This window comes from Diceros bicornis, chromosome 7 (assembly GCF_020826845.1).
Source record: "Diceros bicornis minor isolate mBicDic1 chromosome 7, mDicBic1.mat.cur, whole genome shotgun sequence".
NCBI classification, from domain to species: Eukaryota; Metazoa; Chordata; class Mammalia; order Perissodactyla; family Rhinocerotidae; genus Diceros; species Diceros bicornis.
Window position 1 is genome coordinate 56,488,877 of NC_080746.1, and position 19,382 is coordinate 56,508,258.

General features: G+C 41.2%; 1 protein-coding gene across 1 annotated transcript; it reads left to right on the forward strand.

The window, feature by feature from the left end:
- Window positions 1–16,598: 16,598 nt before the first annotated feature.
- Window positions 16,599–18,574, forward strand: LIPT2 (lipoyl(octanoyl) transferase 2). Its single transcript, XM_058545609.1, has 2 exons — window positions 16,599–17,064; window positions 17,614–18,574. The coding sequence occupies exons 1-2, from the start codon at window positions 16,599–16,601 to the stop codon at window positions 17,823–17,825; spliced, it is 678 nt and encodes a 225-aa protein (XP_058401592.1). The 3' UTR covers window positions 17,826–18,574.
- The last annotated feature ends 808 nt before the right edge of the window (window positions 18,575–19,382 follow it).

Genomic DNA, 19,382 nt, shown 5'->3' on the forward strand with positions numbered 1-19,382 from the left:
TTCCAGAAGCATTTATCTTCGCAACTTAGGCCAATATGGACATCCTGCGACTCCCACCAGCCTTTCCTCCTTAATTTAGATAGCTCACTTTCCTCCCACGGCCAAAAACACTAGTGTCATCCCTGACCCCCGGACATCCTTCTTCCTTCCAGGCAGAGAGGCAGCCCACCTCCTCACGCCTGGCCTTCCCAGGGGGTCGTCCTAGCTTTGACCCCACAACCACCAGATCCTCGTTCAACATTTAATCACTTCCTCTCTCGACACCCGTGCTGCTCTCCCTCATCCTGCCTCTTGGCCATGGCCCCGGATCCCAGGTGAAGAGAAATCCAGAAGGAAGGAAGAACAAAACGCAGACACACAGATCATCCACTGTGTTCCTGGGACCAGGCTTCTTTCGTGTGTGGTGGAGGGGGTCTGGCTTCTTTCACTCAGGATGTTTATTTATTTATTTTTATAGTGATAAAGTATATATAATATAAAATTGACTATTTTAGCCATTTTATAAGTGTACAGTTCAGTGGCATTAAGTACATTTACATTGTTGTACAAGCATCACCGCTATCCATGTCCAAAACTTTTCCGTCATCCCAAACTGAACCTCTGTACTCATTAATAATAACGTCGCATTCCCCACACCCAAGCCCCTGGTAACCACTGAGCACTTTTTTTTTTTTTTTGGTGAGGAAGATTAGCCCTGAGCTAACATCTGTTGCCAATCCTCCTCTCTTTGCTGAGGAAGATAGGCCCTGAGCTAACATCTGTACCCATCTTCCTCTATTTTATGTGGGATGTCTGCCACAGCATGGCTTGACAAGCGGTGCATAGGTCCACACCCGGGATCCGAACCCGAGAGCCCTGGGCTGCCAGAGTGGAGCACGCGAAGTCAACCACTGTGCCACCAGGCCAGCCCCTACTAAACACTTTTATATACATTATTTTGTTCAGTCCCGTCACATCAACCACATGAGGTAGGTTCTCTTATCCCCATTCTATGGGGATTCTATCCATACCCCCACCTGAGGAATCTGAGGTTCAGAGAGGTTAAGTAACTTCCCCAAGTTCACTCAGCTTATGAGAATCCCAGCTGAGATTCAGTTCTGTCTGACCAGACTCCTCCATTCTTTACGTTTGTGTGCTCTTTCTCAGTCTGTGAGCGAGTGAGAGGTGATGTGGAAGCAGTGGTGTTGGCCTTTAAAGAGCCTATTCTTTCCAGAAGATCAAATTTAGTTTGTCTAAATGTGTGGCTCCACATGTGCAGAGGCTACGGAGTGAGAACGGGGCTGTAGTAAATACAGTCGGGACTCTGTATTACCATCAACTCCTTCAGTATTTACTGGAAAATTGCTCCATACCAGGGCCTCTGCTGGGCCCAGAGAGCTGCCAGACTCCATCCCTCACCTGGAGGAGCTGACAGCCTAGTGTGGGAAGCAGGGATCTAAACAGAGGTGTGCTGGGGGACAGGGAATAACAACCAGAATGAGCCTCAGGGCCCAGAAATTGGGAAGGGAGACAAAATAACGTGGACAGATATGTACAATGGTAGGTTTCAGAGCAGATTTACAAAAGTCATTGTGAGTCATCAATGGCAGTACTGTTGTTTAAAAATAAACATAGCGTTTAGATAGCTCGAGGCTCTGAGGGAAAAACAGAGGTTGGATTACCTAAGGTCCTGTCCCACGGTACCTACAGTCTACAAATAAACATGTATGAGGTGGGGAAAGTAATTCAAATGACTTGGTTCCTGCAGAAGAGGAACCCAGTGCTCTAGCCTGAGAAAGGTCCTGATGTGAATTGGAAGGAGCCCTAGGCTGGGAGGCTGGGGATCTGGGTTCATGTTCTGTGTCTATCACTATTTATTTGAAAATGTGAGCTCCTTTGCAGTAGGTAATGCATAGTTTGGTCCCTGGATCCCCACCTAACCTAGCGCCTGGCACACAGTTAAGTTCTAAGTAAATATTTGCAGAATGAATGAATGATTTGTTAAATAAATAACCAGCTGTGTGTCCTTGAACTGGGACCTTTTACCAGGGGTCTCGACCGTAAAAGGAAACAGTCGGTCAAGGTGGCCTTCAGGTCTCTAGTCACCCTAAATTTTCAGGACATGAGGACTGATATTTGTCTGTCATCACCCTAAAAAGTGTGCACCCCGTAGTATGCTGAATGAAATCTAAACTCAACCTACAAGGCTCAGCTCAAAGACTACCTCCTCCACAATGCCTCCCCCTGCCTTACCTCAACAAATTGTCTGTACCTCTGCTAGTATATAGTCTACCTGGGTTATTGTGAGTTGGGTTCATCACCCCGCCCCCGCACCCCCATTTGACCTGTGACCTGAGAATACAGAGAAAAGCTAATACTTATGTTGTGTGCTGGGCACTCTAAAAGCTTTAAAATCATCAATGTATTTAATATCTTAACAACCCATGAAGGAGGTAATATTATTTTCCTCAGTTCACAGCTATAGAAACTGAGACACAGAGTGACTAACTTGCTTACCACTAGGCTGCTAGTAAGTGGCAGGGACAGGATTCAAATCTGGGTAGTCAGTTGCCCTTAACAGGACCCTGTCTTATTCCTCTTTAAATCCCCCATAGCACACATCTCATAGTTTGGCACACAGTAGGTACTCACTAAAAATGTTTGCTGAATAAATAAACAAAAGCAGTAAACTGGGAATCTGGGTATTAAAAATGCATGTGGTTCCCCTGAGTACACATATATCTACTGAGTCCCAGCCTTTCCCCAACATATGGGGTTAGTGTGTTGTTCCATCTGTCCATCCATCCATCCATCTATCCACCCACCCACCATCCATCCATCCATCCATCCATCCATCCATCCAGCGAATACTTACTGTCCTACTCCACTCCACAGTGGGTGCCAGTGAAACAAAAATGAATTGGCATAGAAGTAGAGACATGTCCACAGGTGATGGCAGTACAGCATGACATGAGCTACACAAAAGAGGGAGCCACTGACTCTACCCAGCAGAGTCAGAAAACACATCTTAGCCTATGAGACAGAAATTCAATTGGGTGTTTTCGGGTTTTTTTTATTGAGATAACATTGGTTTATAACATTATATAAATTTCAGGTGTACATCATTATATTTTGATTTCTGTGTAGACTACATCATGTTCACCACCCAAAGACTAATTACCATCCATCACCATACACATGTGCCTAATCACCCCTTTCACCCTCCTCTCTCCCCGCTTCCCCTTTGGTAACCACCAATCCAATCTCTGTCTCTATGTATTTTGTTGTTGTTATCTTCTATTTATGAGTGAGATCATACGGTATTTGACTCTATCCCTCTGACTTATTTTGCTTAGCATAATACCCTCAAGGTCCATCCATGTTGTCCAAAATGGCAAGATTTCATCTTTTTTTTATGGCTGAGTAGTATTCTATTGTGTCTATATACCACATCTTCTTTATCCATTCGTCCCTTAATGGGAATCTAGGTTGCTTTCAAGTCTTGGCTATTGTGAATAATGCTGCAGTGAACATAGGGGTGCATATATCATTATGCATTCATATTTTCACATTCTTTGGATAAATTCCTGGCAGTGGAATAGCTGGATCATATGGTAGTTCTATTCTTAACTTTTTGAGGAATCTGTTTTCCATAGTGGCTGCACTGTTTTCCATAGTGGCTGCATCAGTTTGCACTCCCACCAGCAGTGTGTGAGAGTTGCCTTTTCTCCAGATCCTCTTCAACACTTGTTATTTCTTTTCTTGTTAATTATACCCATTCTGACAGATGTGAGGCGATATCTCATAGTAGTTTTGACTTGCATTTCCATAATAATTAGTGACATTGAACATCTTTTCATGTCCCTGTTGTCTATCTGTATATCTTCTTTGGAAAAATGTCTGTTCAGATCTTTTGCCTATTTTTTAATTGGGTTGTCAGTTTTTTGTTGTTGAGATGTATGGGTTCTTTATATATTTTGGATATTAACCGTTTATCAGGTATATGGTTTACAAATATCTTCTCCCAATTGTTAGGCTGTCTTTTCGTTTTGTTGATGGTTTCCTTTGCTGTGCAGAAGCTTTTTCATTTGATGTAGTCCCATTTGTTTATTTTTTCTATAATTTCCCTTGCCTGGTCAGATATGGTACTTGAAAATTTGCTGCTAAGACCGATGTTGAAGAATGTACTGCCTATGTTTTCTTCTAGAATTTTTATGGTTTCAGGTCTTACATTCGAGTCTTTAATCCATTTTGAGTTAATTTTTGTGTATGGTGTAAGATAATGGTCTACTTTCATTCTTTTGCATGTGGCTGTCCAGTTTTCCCAACACCATTTATTGAAGAGACTTTCTTTTCTCCATTGTATGTTCTTGGCTCCCTTGTTGAAAATTAGCTGTCTGTAGATGTGTGGGTTTATTTCTGGGTTCTTAATTCTGTGCCATTGATCTGTGTGTCTGTTTTTGTGCCAATACCGTGCTGTTTTGATTACTATAGCTTTGTAGTATATTTTGAAATCAGGGAGTGTGATACTTTCAGCTTTGTTCTTTTTTCTCAGGATTCCTTTGGCTATTCGGGGTCTTTTGTTGTTCCTTATGAATTTTAGGATTCTTTGTTCTATTTCTGTGAAAAATGTCATTGGAATTTTGATAGGGATTGCACGGAATCTGTAGATTGTTTTAGGAAGTATGGACATTTTAACTATGTTAATTCTTCCAATCCAAGAGCACGGAATATCTTTCCATTTCTTTGTGTCTTATTCAATTTCTTTCAACAATGTTTTATAGTTTTAAGTGTACAGGTCTTTCACTTCTTTGGTTAATTTATTCCTAGGTATTTTATTCTTTTTGTTGCAATTGTAAATGGGATTGTGTTCTTAATTTCTCTTTCTGTTACTTCATTGTTAGTGTATACGAACACAACTGATTTTTGTATCCTGCAAATTTACTGTATTCATTTATTATTTCTAAAAGTTTTTTGGTGGATTCTTTAGGGTTTTCTATATATAAAATCATGTCATCTGCAAATAGTGACAGTTTCACTTCTTCCTTTCCAATTTAGATACTTTTTATTTATTTTTCTTGCCTGATTGCTCTGGCTAGGACTTCCAGTACTATGTTAAATAAGAGTAGCAAAAGTGGGCATCCTTGGCTTGTTCTTGTTCTTAGAGGGATAGCTTTCAGTTTTTCACCATTGAGGATGATATTAGCTGTGGGTTTGTCATATATGGCCTTTATTATGTTGAGGTACTTTCCTTCTATACCCATTTTATTCAGAGTTTTTATCATAAATGGATGCTGTATCTTGTCAAATGCTTTCTGCATCTATTGAGATGATCATGTAATTTTTATTCTTCATTTTGTTAATGTGGAGTATCATGTTGATGGATTTGCAGATGTTGAACCATCCCTGGAATAAATCCCACTTGATGATGGTGTAAGATCTTTTTAATGTATTGTTCAAAGAAGACTTAATACCTATCCTTCTCAAACCCTTCCAAAAAATTGAAGGGGAGAGGAAGCTTCCTAACTCATTCTATGAAGCCAATATTATCCTGATTCCAAAACCAGACAAGGACAACACAAAAAAGGAAAATTACAGGCCAATATCACTGATGAACATCGATGCAAAAATCCTCAACAAAATACTAGCAAATCAAATACAGCAACTGGGTGTTTTTAAAAATCTGCCCCCAGGTACCTATCGGGCCAGGGGCCTGCCTGATCCCAGTCCATGCAGATGGAGACAGAATAGCCTGTCTTCCCCAGGTGCTGGGGAACCTTGCCATGGGGATCCATAGCTCTGTCCGTAGTCCAAATCCTGGTGTTCTTGCTGGCTACTATGCCCCTAGACTGAGCCACACTCCTTTGTACCTTGATTCTGACCGTTGATCCTGACCCTTCAGCACCAGGCCCACAGCCAACCATGGCCCCCTTGCCTGATCCTATCAGCTCCCTCCCTTGCCCCATCAGCTATCGCCAGGGACCCAGCATGTCCCTAAGCATGTGATAAGACACAGACCTGGGACCTCTGGGGTATCACTGGCCCTCTCCTCAGCTTCTAAGGAGGCAGAGGTAAGACTAAGCAAGGACTCAGGCCAGAGCAAGCCTGTGAGGGCTCGGCCATGCTTGTGTAGACTCTGCTTGTCAGCGCTGTCCTGGCCTCAGAAATCTTCCAGATCCCTGCCTACCCCAAGGTTCAGGAAAGCCAAGGGACTTAGTGAAGGGCATACAGAGAAAGGGCATACACTCAGGGCTCCTGACTACCAGCCTGGTGTTCTTTCCATTGCTCTAGACGTTCTGAAATCCGTTTTTAGTCGTGGAAACTTCCCCAATGAAATCTTACACAGATCAAAGCAGAAAGCATCTGCTTCTTGGCCTCTCCCTCACTGTCTCAGCCTTTAAGTTGCCTCTTTTTTTTTTTTCATCATTAGCTCTCAACAGTGGAATTTGGTCCAGGGAGATCTTAAGCCTGTGCATAGATGGCAGCCACCTCCCTCCAGCCTGTTTCTACGTATCTCACCTTTTTTTTTTTTTTTTGGTGAGGAAGATCAGCCCTGAGCTAACAGCTGATGCCAATCCTCCTTTTATTTTTTTTATTCCTGAGGAAGAGTGGCCCTGAGCTAACATCTGTGCCCTTCATCCTCTACTTTGTATGGGACAACACCACCTCATGGCTTGACAAGTGGTGCATCGGTGTGTGCCTGGGATCCGAACATGTGAACCCTGGGCCGCCGAATCAGAGCACGCGCACTCAACTGCTTGCACCACCAGGCTGGCCCCCACGTATCTCACCTTCTACACTGCAGCCAGAGACATTTCAAAAACCCAGACTTGTCTGTGCCACCCTCCAGTTTAAAAACATCTATTCATCTATTTGGTCAACAATATTTATTAAGTGCTTTCATTGTGCAAGGTAGGAGTGTGATGAACAGAACAGACAGTCCCTGCCTGCTTTGGGTGGGTGCAGGAGACAACAAATCTCTGGGCAATCGCACAAATCACTAAACACGGTGTGCTGATCCAGAATAAATCAGGAGGATGGCTTGAGGCCAGAGAGCTGCACAGGGGCCAGTCCTTGGGGAGCCTTAAAGGTCACTAAGTTTATTGGTCTTCATCTTAAGAGCAAAGGGAACACAGTTGAATGGTTTTAAGCAAGATAGCAACTTGATGCTCTTTATGTTTTAAGATAGTGCTGGTTGCTATGTGGAGAGCTGACAAGAGGAAGGCAAGAGTGGAAGCAGAGAGGCCTGTTAAGAAGAGATTGTTGTAGTCCCAGTGAGAGATGATAGCAGCGTGGGCTGGACCAGGGCAATGGAGACGGAGAAAGGAGAGAGATTGAAGATACAGTTTGGAGGCAGAATCCACAGGATCAGCTGAGATCCTGTTGGCAGTGAGAAAAAAAGGAGGAATCAAGGATGCAATACCACCCATGGACCTGTGCAAGAGGGGTCCCCACCTTGGGCCCTGTGCTTTAGAGGCCTTATGTATCAGACACACACACACACACACACACACACGCACACACACACACACACAGTTTAATAAGGAATACATGGTTGCCTCGACACTCTGGAGTTGATGTCCTATACACTAAACATTCCTTCTCTCCCTAACCCCATTCAGGCCCCAGGGAAACTTCTCCACAAATCTTGCCCTACATCTTCAACACAAAAAATTATATATTTTACATACAATAAAATGCACACATTTTAGTGTATAGATTGAGGAGACAAATGTATCCACCTGAGTAACCACCATTCCACTCAATCACGGATAGAGACCACTTCCACTGCGTGGCTGTGTCTGAAGTTCTGCGGCTTCTGCTGCTGCCCACACCAGAGCTGGACACTGCTCTGGAATATAGGGAGGACACGAGTGGCAGAAGCTCTTGGGTAAGAGAAGAGACAAACAAATGAACTAGTCCCGTGAAATCTTTTCTCTGAGACATCAGGAGTGCATAATGAGGCACCATTTCCCAGAGGAGCAGGGAGTCCATTTTCTTGCTTCACTTTGTGTTTCAGTTCGTGGTCTAGGAGGAACTCAGGAATTGCTTGCTGTTTGCAACAGCTGCACATGGCAGCTAATAAATATTTTGCAATGTTAAACAATTCATACTACGTTACATTTGTTTATATATAGGTCTAGTTATGGGGATGTGTGAAGCATGATACAGATTCTTTATACTTAGACATTGCTTTAAGGAATGATGAAAATCACAATATAGTGATTCATATGATGGTAGTAATTTATATGATGAAATTAAAATATTTTGGAATATTTTCTGTTATAATTTATTATATGTGTTAAAATTTTTTCTGTTTATTTTAATATAAAAATATAATTATGATGAAATATATAATTTATGTGTTCTAATAATAATATTTAACCATAATATATATATTTTATGATACTTTTTTAATCTAAAATACTGTTTTAAGAATTTTATTGACAATTCCAGTTGCTACTGGAAAGTTTTTCCAAATTGACATTAATAACTAAAAAAAAACCTAAACCATATAATAACTCAACAAAGTTTATTTAATTTTGGACCTTATTGTCAATCAAGCAAAGTATTTGAAATTCTTTATTATAACAACATAATGAGTGATTTTGCTGAAATGAAGGCAAGAAAAAATTTTTGAAATACGTAATCATTTATGAGTTATGCATTTCTTTTTACTCATGTGTTACTGTCCATCAACAGAATGCCATTAAATTCAGTCATCTTTGATATTTTGCCTACTTTTAATCATAAAAAATCCATAGCTTTTGAGCAAAAGAAGCCAGACACAAAAGAGTGCATACTGCATAATCCTGTTTATATGAAGCCCTGGAACAGGTAAAACTAACCTACTGTAACAGAAATTAAATGGCTGGTTGCCTGAGGCAGAGGGGAGGGGAAATTGATGCAAATAGGCCTAAGAAAACTTTCCGGGATAATGGAAATATTCTACATCCATGATTGATTGGTGTGGTGGTTACACAAGTGTATACACTTGTCTAGGAACAATGAAGTTCTTAGAAAGGCCTTGATCATTCTCAGTCCCCTAAGCTAGAAATTTCAGAATCATCTTTGATGTTTTCATAATCTATTCATTCAGTACATAGTGAGCATTTTCTTTTAGACAATATATTTAGTGGAGAAGAGTATCAAGATTGTGGTCAGGAGTCAGCCCTGATGTCTTAGTGGTTAAAGTTTGGCACTCACCACCTTGGTGGCCCAAGTTCACTTCCCGGTCACAGAACTACACCACCTGTGGCAGCAGCTCACATAGAAGAACTAGAATGACTTACAACTAGGATATACAACCATGCACTGGGGCCTTGGGGAGGGGAAAAAAAAGAGGAAGATTGGCAACAGATGTTAGCTCAGGGGGAATCTTTCCCTGCAAAAAAAAAGGGGGGGGACATAAAAAAAAGTATAGTCAGACATATCTAGGTTTGAGTCCTAGTTCTGCTAGTTACTAGCTTTGTGACTTTGAGCAACCTCTGTAGGTCTCTACTTAACTGTAAAATGGGGCCAATAATAATGCCTATTTCTTACATAATAAATAATTTGACTGGCCTTTGTCCCTGATTCCTGGGAAGGTGACTTTAAACCCTTGGAATTTCCCAAGTAATAGGAGTATCTTTGTTATCATGAGCTCTTTGGATCATAAATCTGAATTTTGGCTAAGAAATGGAATGACTCAGTACGGGAGCTGGTCACCAGAAAGATCAACCAAGTGATTAGAGGGTTGGAGCTTTGAGCCAGCCTGATCTCCAGGGAGAGGAGGACTGGAGATTGAGTTCAATCACATGGCCAATGATTCAATCAACCATGCATTTGTAATGCAACCCCAATAAAAACTCTGGACACGAAAGCTCAGTAGAGCTTCCTGGTTGATGAACACATCGATGTGCCAGGAGGGCGATGCATCCTGATTCCATGTGGGGAGGTCATGGAAGCTCTAAATTCAGAACCCTCCCAGGCCCCACCCTGTGTGTCTCTTCATTTAATTGGTCTTGATTTGTATCCTTTATAATAAAGCTGGAATTGTAAGTACAGTGCTCTTCTGAGTTCTGTGAGTTGTTCTAGCAAATTACTGAACCCAAGGGGATCATGGAAACCTCACAATTTGTAGCCAGCTTGTCAGAAATGCAGGTGGCCAGGGGACCCCCCCCCCCCCAAAGCGCAGCTGTCATCAGGAAGTGAGGACAGTCTTTTTGGGAACTATGCTCTTAGACCAGTGGAGTCTGGTGCTAACTTTGGATGTTTAGCATTGGAATTAAATTGTATTTCCGTATACCAGTTGGTGTCAGAATACTGCCTCCAAGGATGGGACAGGATTAAATAAGAAAATATACACAATGTGCTCAGCAATAATAATAGTGACTACTTCATAAGGCTGGAAGGATTAAATAAGATAAAATGCATGAAGCACTTAGCATAGTCATAGTACTTGAGACTGTTGTGAGCTACACACTATGCTACTCATAGAAGATAGTTTGTCCATGTTAACTGCTGAGTAGCATTACATCGTATGAATATAACACACCATTTTCTTGTTGATAGATACCTGGGCTGTTTCCAGTTTGGGAATATTATGAATAAAGTTGCAGTGAACTTTGTTGTACAAGTCTTTTGTGGTATAAATGTTTTCATTTATCATGGGCAAATTCCTAGGATTAAAACTGGGTCATAGAATATATGTATATTTAGTTTCATAAGAAATGCCAGACCTTTACCAAAGTGTTTGTACCATTTTACACTACCACAACAATGTATGAGTGTTCTGGTTGCTCCACAACCTTGTTAACACTTGATGTTTTCAGTCTTTTCAATTTTAGCCATTCTGGTGAGTGTGTAATGGCATTTTTGCATTACATTTTACATTTACATTTCACATTAAAATGTGGTTTTAATTTACATTTCTCTGATGATTAATGATGTTGAGCACAGGCAGAAAGGAAAAAGAAAACAGAAAAATAATAATAAAAAAATAAAATGTCAGGCTTGAGCCTTAATATAACAATACTTACATTAAATCTAAATGGTCTAAATACACCAATTAAAAGACAGAGATTGGCAGAGTAGAAAAAAGCATGACCCAACTACATGTTGTATATAAGAAACTCACTTTAAATATAACCATAAAGGCATATTGAAAGTAAAAGGATGGAAAAAGATATATCATGCAAAATTAATCAAAGGAGAAAGCAGGAGTGGCTACAATAATATCAGTTAAACTTCAGAGCAAAGAAAATTACCAGTGATAGAGAAGAATATTATAAAATGATAAAAGAGTCAATTCACCAAGAAGATATAACAATCTTAAATGAATACACACCAAACAACAGAGCTGCACAATACGTGAAGCAAAAACTGACAGACCCTATGTGAGAAATAGGTAAATCCACAGTTATAGTTGGAGACTTCAATATCCTTCTCTGAACAATTGGTAGAACAACTAGATAGAAAATCAGCAAGGATATAGAACTCACCAACACCACTGACCAACAGATTCTTTTTTTTTTTTTTTCCCAAAGCCCCAGTAGATAGTTGTATGTCATAGTTGCACATCCTTCTAGTTGCTGTATGTGGGACGCGGCCCCAGCATGGCTGGAGAAGCGGTGCGTCGGTGCGCGCCCGGGATGCGAACCCAGGCCGCCAGCAGTGGAGCGCGTGCACTTAACCGCCAAGCCACGGGGCCAGCCCCTGACCAACAGATTCTAATTAACATTTATAGAACATTGCATCCAACAACAGCAGAATACACATTCTTTTAAAGTGCCCACAGAACATATACCAAGATAGACCACATGCTGGGCCATTAAAAAAAAAAAACAAATTTAAAAGAATTGAATCATACAGAGTGTGTTCTTTGCCCACAATGGAATCAAACTAGAAATTAGTAACAGAAAGATAACAGGAACACAACATACTTTAAAATATCCACGGGTCAAAGAGGAAGTCTCAAGAGAAATAAAACAAATACATTGAACTGAATGAAAATGAACATAGAACATATCAAACTTTGTGGGATATAGCTAAAGTCACACTGAGAGGGAAAAATTTATAGCACTAAATCTACACAATAGAAAAGAGGAAAAATCTCAAATCAATTATCTAAGCTACCACCTAGAAAACATAGGAAAAGAAGAACAAAATAAACGCAAAGCAAGCAGAAGGAAGAAAATAATAAAGAGCACAAATCAATCTAATTGAAAATATAAAAACAGAAACAGAGCTGATTCTTTGAAAAAATTAATAAAATTGACAACCTCTAGCAAGACTGACAAACAAAAGAGAGAGAGAGAGAGAAAAGATACAAATTACCAACATCAAGAATGACACAAAGGACTTCACTACAGACCATGTAAACACTGAAAAGATAATAAGTGAATACTACAAACAACTCTACACACATAAATTTGACAACTTAGATGAAATGGACCAATTCCTTGAAAAAAACAAACCACTACAACTCACCCAATATGAAATAGATAATTTAAATAGCCCTATAACTATTAAGAAAATTGAATTTGTAGTTTTAAAACTCCCATAAAAGAAATCTCCAGGCCCAGATGGTTTCACAGAGAATTCTATCAAATGTTTAAAGAAGAATGAAGACAATCTACACAATCTCTCCCAGAAAATAGAAGAGGACAAACACTTCTCACTTCATTTTATGAAGCTAGTATATTACCCTATATCAAAACCAAAGAAGCACAAAAAAGAAAACTGTAGACCAATATCTCTTATAAATTCAGATGCAAAAAATCCTCAACAAAATATTAACAAACCAAATACAACAATGTATAAAAAGAATTATACGCCATAACCAAGTGGGATTTATTTCAGCTATGCAAGGCTAGTCAACATTCAAAAATCAATCAATGTAATCTACCACATTAAGAGGCTAAAGAAGAAAAATCATATGACCATATCAATCACTGCAAAATAAGCCTTTGGACAAGATTCAACACCCTTCATGATAAAAACTCACAGGAAACCAGGAATAGAGGGAAACTTCCTCAACTTGATAAAGATTATCTACAAAAAACCTACAACTAAGAGTCTATTTAACAGTGAAAGACTGAATGCTTTCCCCCTAAGATTGGAAAAAGGCAAGGATGTTTGCTCTTACTACTCTTATTCAACATTGTACTGGAAGTTCTATTTAGTGCAATAAGGCAAAACAAGAGAATTAAATTAAATTAAATTAAACAACAGAAAGGAAGAAAATAGAGCTGTTCCTATTTGCAGATGACAAGACTCTACACAGAAAATCCTTAGGAGTCTATAAAATACTCCTAGGACTAATAAGCGAGTTCAGCAAGGTATCTTGCAGGATGCAAGATAAACATACAAAAGTCAGTTGCACCTCTGTATATTCGCAATGAACACATGGACACAGAAATTTAAAATACCATTTAGAATCACTCAAAAAAGAGAGAGACACTTAGATATAAATCTAACAAAACATGTATAGATTTGTGTGCTGAAAACTACAAAATGCTGATGAAAGAAGCCGAAGAAGATCTAAGTAAATGATGAGACATACCATATTCATGGACTGGAAGACCCAATGTAGCAAATATGTCAATTCTCTCCAAATTGATAGACAAGTTTAAGGTAATTCCTATGAAAATCCTATCAAGAGTTTTTCTTAGATATAGACAAGATTATTCTAAAATTTATATGGGAAGGCAAACAACTAAAACAATTTAGAGTAACTAAAACAATTTTGGACAAAATAAGAATAAAGTGGGAGGAATCAGACTACCTGATTTTAAGACTTATTAGTTACAGCAATCAAGAATAGGTGGTATTAGTGGAGGGAAGTGACATAGATCAACGGATGAGAACCCTGAAATTGGCCCACACAAATATGCCCAAGTGGTGTTTGACAAAGGTGTAAAAGCAATTACATGGAGGAAACATAGCCTTTGAACAAATGGTGCTGAAGCAATGGGACATCCATAGGCAAAACAAAACAAAACATGACCAAAGTGTCAAAACTTAGGGAAAAACACAGGAGAAAGTCTTCAGGATCTAGGGCTAGGCAAAGACTTCTTAGACCAAAAGCACAATCCATAAAAGGAAAAGTGGATAAATTGGACTTGATCACAATTACAAATGTTTGCTCTGCAAAAGACCCTGTTAAGAGGATGAAAATACAAGCCATAGAGTGGGAGAAACTATTTACAAACCACATATCTGACAAAGGACTAGTATTTAGAAAATATAAAGAACTCTGAAAACTCAACAGTAAAAAAGAACAATCATTAGAAAATAGGCAAAAGACATGAACAGACATTTCACTGAAGAGAATATAGAGATGGAAAATAAGAACATGAAAAGATATTCAACATCATTAGCCCATTAGGGAAATACAAATTAACATCACAATAAAATACCACTATACACCTATCAGAACGTCTAAAGCAAAAAATAGTGACAATGCCAAATGCTAGCGAGGATGCAGAGAAACTGGATCGCTCATATATATCTTGCTGATGGGAATGCAAAATGGTATAGCCACTCTGGAGAGCAGTTTGGCAGTTTCTTGAAAAACAAAACATGAAGCTACCATGTGACCCAGCAATTGCACTCCTGGGCATTTACTCCAGCGAAATGAAAACTTATGTTCACACAAAAAACCTATACATGAATGTTGGTAGCAGCTTTATTCAGAATATCTGAAAACTGGAAATAAACTAGTTATTCCTCAATGGGCGAATAAACAAAATGTGGTACATCTATACCATGGAATACTACTCATCGATAAAAAGCAATAAACCATTGATACGTGCAGCAACCCGGATGAATCTCCAGAAAACTATGCTGAGTGAAAGAAAAGCCAATTCCAAAAGTTTACATACTGTATGATTCCATTTATATAACACAGATTAGTATTTGCCAGGAGTCAATTAGTGGTGTAGACATTAAAGAGCAACATGAGGGATCTTTGTGATGATAGAAATGTTCTGCATCTTGACTGTATCAAGGTCAGCATTCTCATTGTGACATTGACAAGATATTACCACTGGGGGAAACTGGGTAAAGGGTACATTATTCCTTACAACTGCATGTGAGTCTAAATTTTCTCAAAATAAAAAATTGAATTAAAATGTTACCTGTGTGGTTTCTCTATTGTCTGAACCCTGACTGATGCAATACCCTTCATCAGATTGGGGAATTTTCTCTTCCTAGTTTGCTGCCAGTTTTAGTCAGAGTAGGTGTTGATTTTTGCCAACTGCTTTTTCTGCATCTATTGAAAATAATCATATAGTTTTTCTCCTTTATCGTAAACTATACTGTTTGATTTTAGAATGTTAAACCAACCTTGCGTTTCTGAGATAAACATTACTTCACCATGATGTATTAATCCTTTTATACATTGCTAGATTCAATTTGCTAATATTTGCTTAGGATTTTTATGTCTATATTTATGAAATGTCTTTCAGATACCTATAGGAGTGATCGATCTTGTTAGTTTCTAAAATTAAAAAAGACCTGAGCAAAAACAGTAAAATATTAAAATTTGACAAGGCTGGTTGGTGGGTAAACAGTAATTTGTTACACTATTCTCTAAACTTTTCTGCTTTCTTCTTTTCGTTCTTCTTTTCAATTGAACAATCCTTGGCTGCAGCTTGGAAAACAGATTCAGAGGATAGACTGAAGACATAAAAACTGTATTCTGTATGCTATTAGGAATACAGGGTAGTATAACCTTGTGTATCCTCTTTGCCTAGCAATGGGCCTAACACATAGTTGGTACTCAGTAACACTTGACTGAATGAATTCAGATTTGTTTAAATGACACTCCAATACAATATAATGGATGCTGTGGTCCGGATCCACCCTCAGGACCTAGCCAGTCATTCCCCCAGCTTCTGGGAGTAGGTTGCTCATGGCTCATAATTCCCTCTCTGGGAATTGCCCTCCACCGAAGGAAGCAGCCTTGCCAAAAGTGACAGCGCCTCTCCAGATATAGCCTCTATCTATCACTGGTCAAGGCAAGGATATAAATTTCCCTTTTCTAATTGGGAACAACTACAAAACGTCATCCCAGGCTCAGAACATTGTTTGGAATTGTCTGAGGCGTCTGCTGAGATTGTTTCACATTTCAACTTCTCCCTCTGCCTAATCCTGCTTCCATCACTCTCTTACAAGCATGGTCTTGCAAGTACCTCTTCCTCTCCCCCATAAACCTCCTGCAAGTTCATCTCCTTCTTAAAGTCTCTTCCTCGGGGAATTCCATCCAGGACACACATTACCCTATTTTGTTTTTCTTTTCATAGCAGTAATCAATACGTGAAATGACCTTATTTACTTAGTGCTTTAATACTTGCTTATTGTCTGCTCTAAGCTTCCCAGGATCTTTGTTTTTCCCCCCATACACTGTACACCACTGTATCAAGCGCCTAGGACAGGGCCTGCAGACACAAGCAGGCCCTAAATACTGGTTGTTGAAATGAATGAATGTAACAGTCACACCTTGTACTGGGTCTTGGGATCACAGTCTCTCAAGAGCCTGTAACAAGCACTTAGAACGTGCTCCCGAGTCCCCGCCCCTCCCGGAACGCCCCCGGGCCCAAGCAGGGGGCGGAGCCCGCGGACGCCGCGGCGCGATGCGGCAACCGGCGGTTCGGCTGGTGCGGCTGAGTCGGGTGCCGTACGCCGAGCTGCTGGCGCTGCAGGAGCGCTGGTTGCGGCGGCTGCAGGCCGAGCCAGGCACGGAGGGCTTGTCGGGGACTGAGGCGGGCGCCCTCCTGCTCTGCGAGCCCGCGGGGCCCGTGTACACAGCCGGGCTGCGCGGCGGCCTGACGCCCGAGGAGGCGGCGCGGCTGCGGGCCTTGGGTGCCGAGGTGCGCGCCACAGGCCGCGGCGGCCTGGCCACCTTCCACGGCCCGGGCCAGCTCCTCTGCCACCCGGTGCTCGACCTGCGACGCCTCGGCCTGCGCTTGCGCACCCACGTGGCGGCGCTGGAAGCGTGCGCTGTGCGCCTGTGCGAGCTCCAGGGCCTGCCGGGCGCCTGCGCGCGGCCCCCACCCTACACCGGCGTCTGGCTGGGAGAGCGCAAGATCTGCGCGATCGGTGAGCGCCGCGGGGCGGGGCGGGGGCTGGGGGCGGGGCCAGGCGGGGCCGAACCAATAGAGGTGAGGCAAGATCGGGCTGGGAGGAGGCGTGTTTGGCGCCGGCTTTGAATCAGAGCTACCCGCTGCGTGGGCGTTTTTAAGCCTCTTGACTGACATCTTACATTCAGAGCCCTCAGAAGGGCCCTCAGTGATCATCTCATCCAACACTCTTCTTTACGAGAAGTGAATTGTCAGGTTATTTCCCATGAATCACAATATCAGGACAATAACGGCGCTTGGTAGTTTTCAGACTTTTTTTTTTTAAAGCAACAGAATCTCTATGTTAAGGACATTTTCTGGAATCTCCATAATAAGTGCAGCTGCTGTGGAGCCACGGATCCCTCCCAATTTTGTCCCCCTTCCCCGATCTGTGCACAACTTCTTGGGTGCTCCAGAAACAAAGTTGGAAAACCAGTGATCTAGTCCAGTTCTTTCATCACATTGAGGGGGGTCGTGAATCCAGAGGAGGGAGGGTACGTATTCTAAGACCCTCTGGCTTGTCTTGCAGGAGTCCGCTGTGGAAGGCACATCACGTCCCACGGCCTGGCTCTGAACTGTTCTACGGACCTCTCGTGGTTTGAGCACATTGTGCCCTGCGGGCTGGTTGGGACAGGCGTTACTTCCTTGAGTCAGGAGCTCCAGAGGCACGTCACTGTGGATGAAGTAATACCACTTTTCTTTGAGGCCTTTAAGGAGACCTACAAGTGCACGCTGATCTGAGAGGACAGCCCCAACTGAAGGACATTCATGTTATCACAGCTGAGGGGTCCTGCCTTGGAGTCACTGAAACCCAGAATCTAGACCTGGCCCTATCATTCACTCATGCGACTATGAGTAAATCATGAGCTCGCAGCCATTGTTTCCATATGTATCCTGATTTATTTATATCTTCCCCACCTCAGATATAGTAGATGTGAAAACATTACGAAAAGCAACACATGCTCTATAAATAAATGTAAGGCATTAGCACTAATGTTGACACCGTTTTCTCAGCTTAGAGAAATTCAGATATTATAGAGTGTCATTTATCACATATTTATCACTTCTTCAATACTGTATTTAATTAGGCAATTCTGGGCTCTAGTTCCTTTGATGTTGTAGGACTCACATCTCTGGATGGCCCAAGTGTAGGTGATGTGTTGTGCTTTTTCCTTCTCAAGAAATGTGGGTACTTTCTGCAAAAAAAGGAAAAGGGAAAGGCCTTTTTGAAGAATAAAATGGGATCCTGTCTTCCTGGGTTGGGTTCTCCAAGCCTGATAGCCGTTTTTAGTTAGGTCACCTGAGCTAGGCCAGAGGCTAGGGGAAAGACAAGAATAATTTCTCACACTGTACAAACGCCAAAGATAGAAGTAAGTTTTTCTTATGTGAGATCTGTAAGTTTATAAGGCTGTGTATTAATTATCTTGCTGTGTAACAAATCACCCTAAAACTTAATAACTTAAAACAATAAACATTTATTATCTCATATATTATCTGGGTCAGGAATTTGGTAGAAGCTTAGTTCTGGGTCAGGGTCTCTCATGAGGTGCAATCAGCTGGGACAGCTGTCATCTGAAGGCTTGACTGGAGCTGGAGGATCAGCTTCCAGGATGGTTCACTCACATGCTTGGTTGGTGCTGGTTGTTGACAGGAGGCCTTAGTTCCTCACCATGTGGGCCACTCCATAAGGCTGCTTGAATGTTTTCATGACCCGGGAACTGGCTTCCCCCAGAGCAAGTGATGCCAGAAAGGGACAAGGTAGAAGCCACAGTGTGTTTTAAGACCCAGTCTTGGACATGACACAGTCATTTCTGCAGTCTTCTAATAGGTGAATCCTACTCAGTGTGGAAGGGACTACACAAGGTGATGGGAGGTGAGGATCATCAGAGGCCATCTTGGAGACTGGCTACTGCAGGCAGTTACAGTAGAAAGAGCCTTGAATGAGATGCCAGGTGACCCTGGATCCAGTCCTGGCTCTGTGGGCAAGTCATTTACCCTCTCTCGGGCTCAGTTTCCCTTTATACAAGCACCATCCAATAGAAATATAACGTGAGCCACATTGTAATTTTACATTTTGAAGTAGCCACATTAAAAAAGTAAAAAGAAACAGATGACGTTAGTTTTAGTAATATTGTAATTAACCCAGTTGACCCAAAATATTGTCAATATAAAAATATTTTACCTTCCTTTTTTCATACTAAATCCAGATATTCAGTGTGTATTTTACACCACACCTCACTTTGGACTAGCCGCACTTCAAATAGCCACATGTGGCTAGTGGCTACCATACTGGAAAGT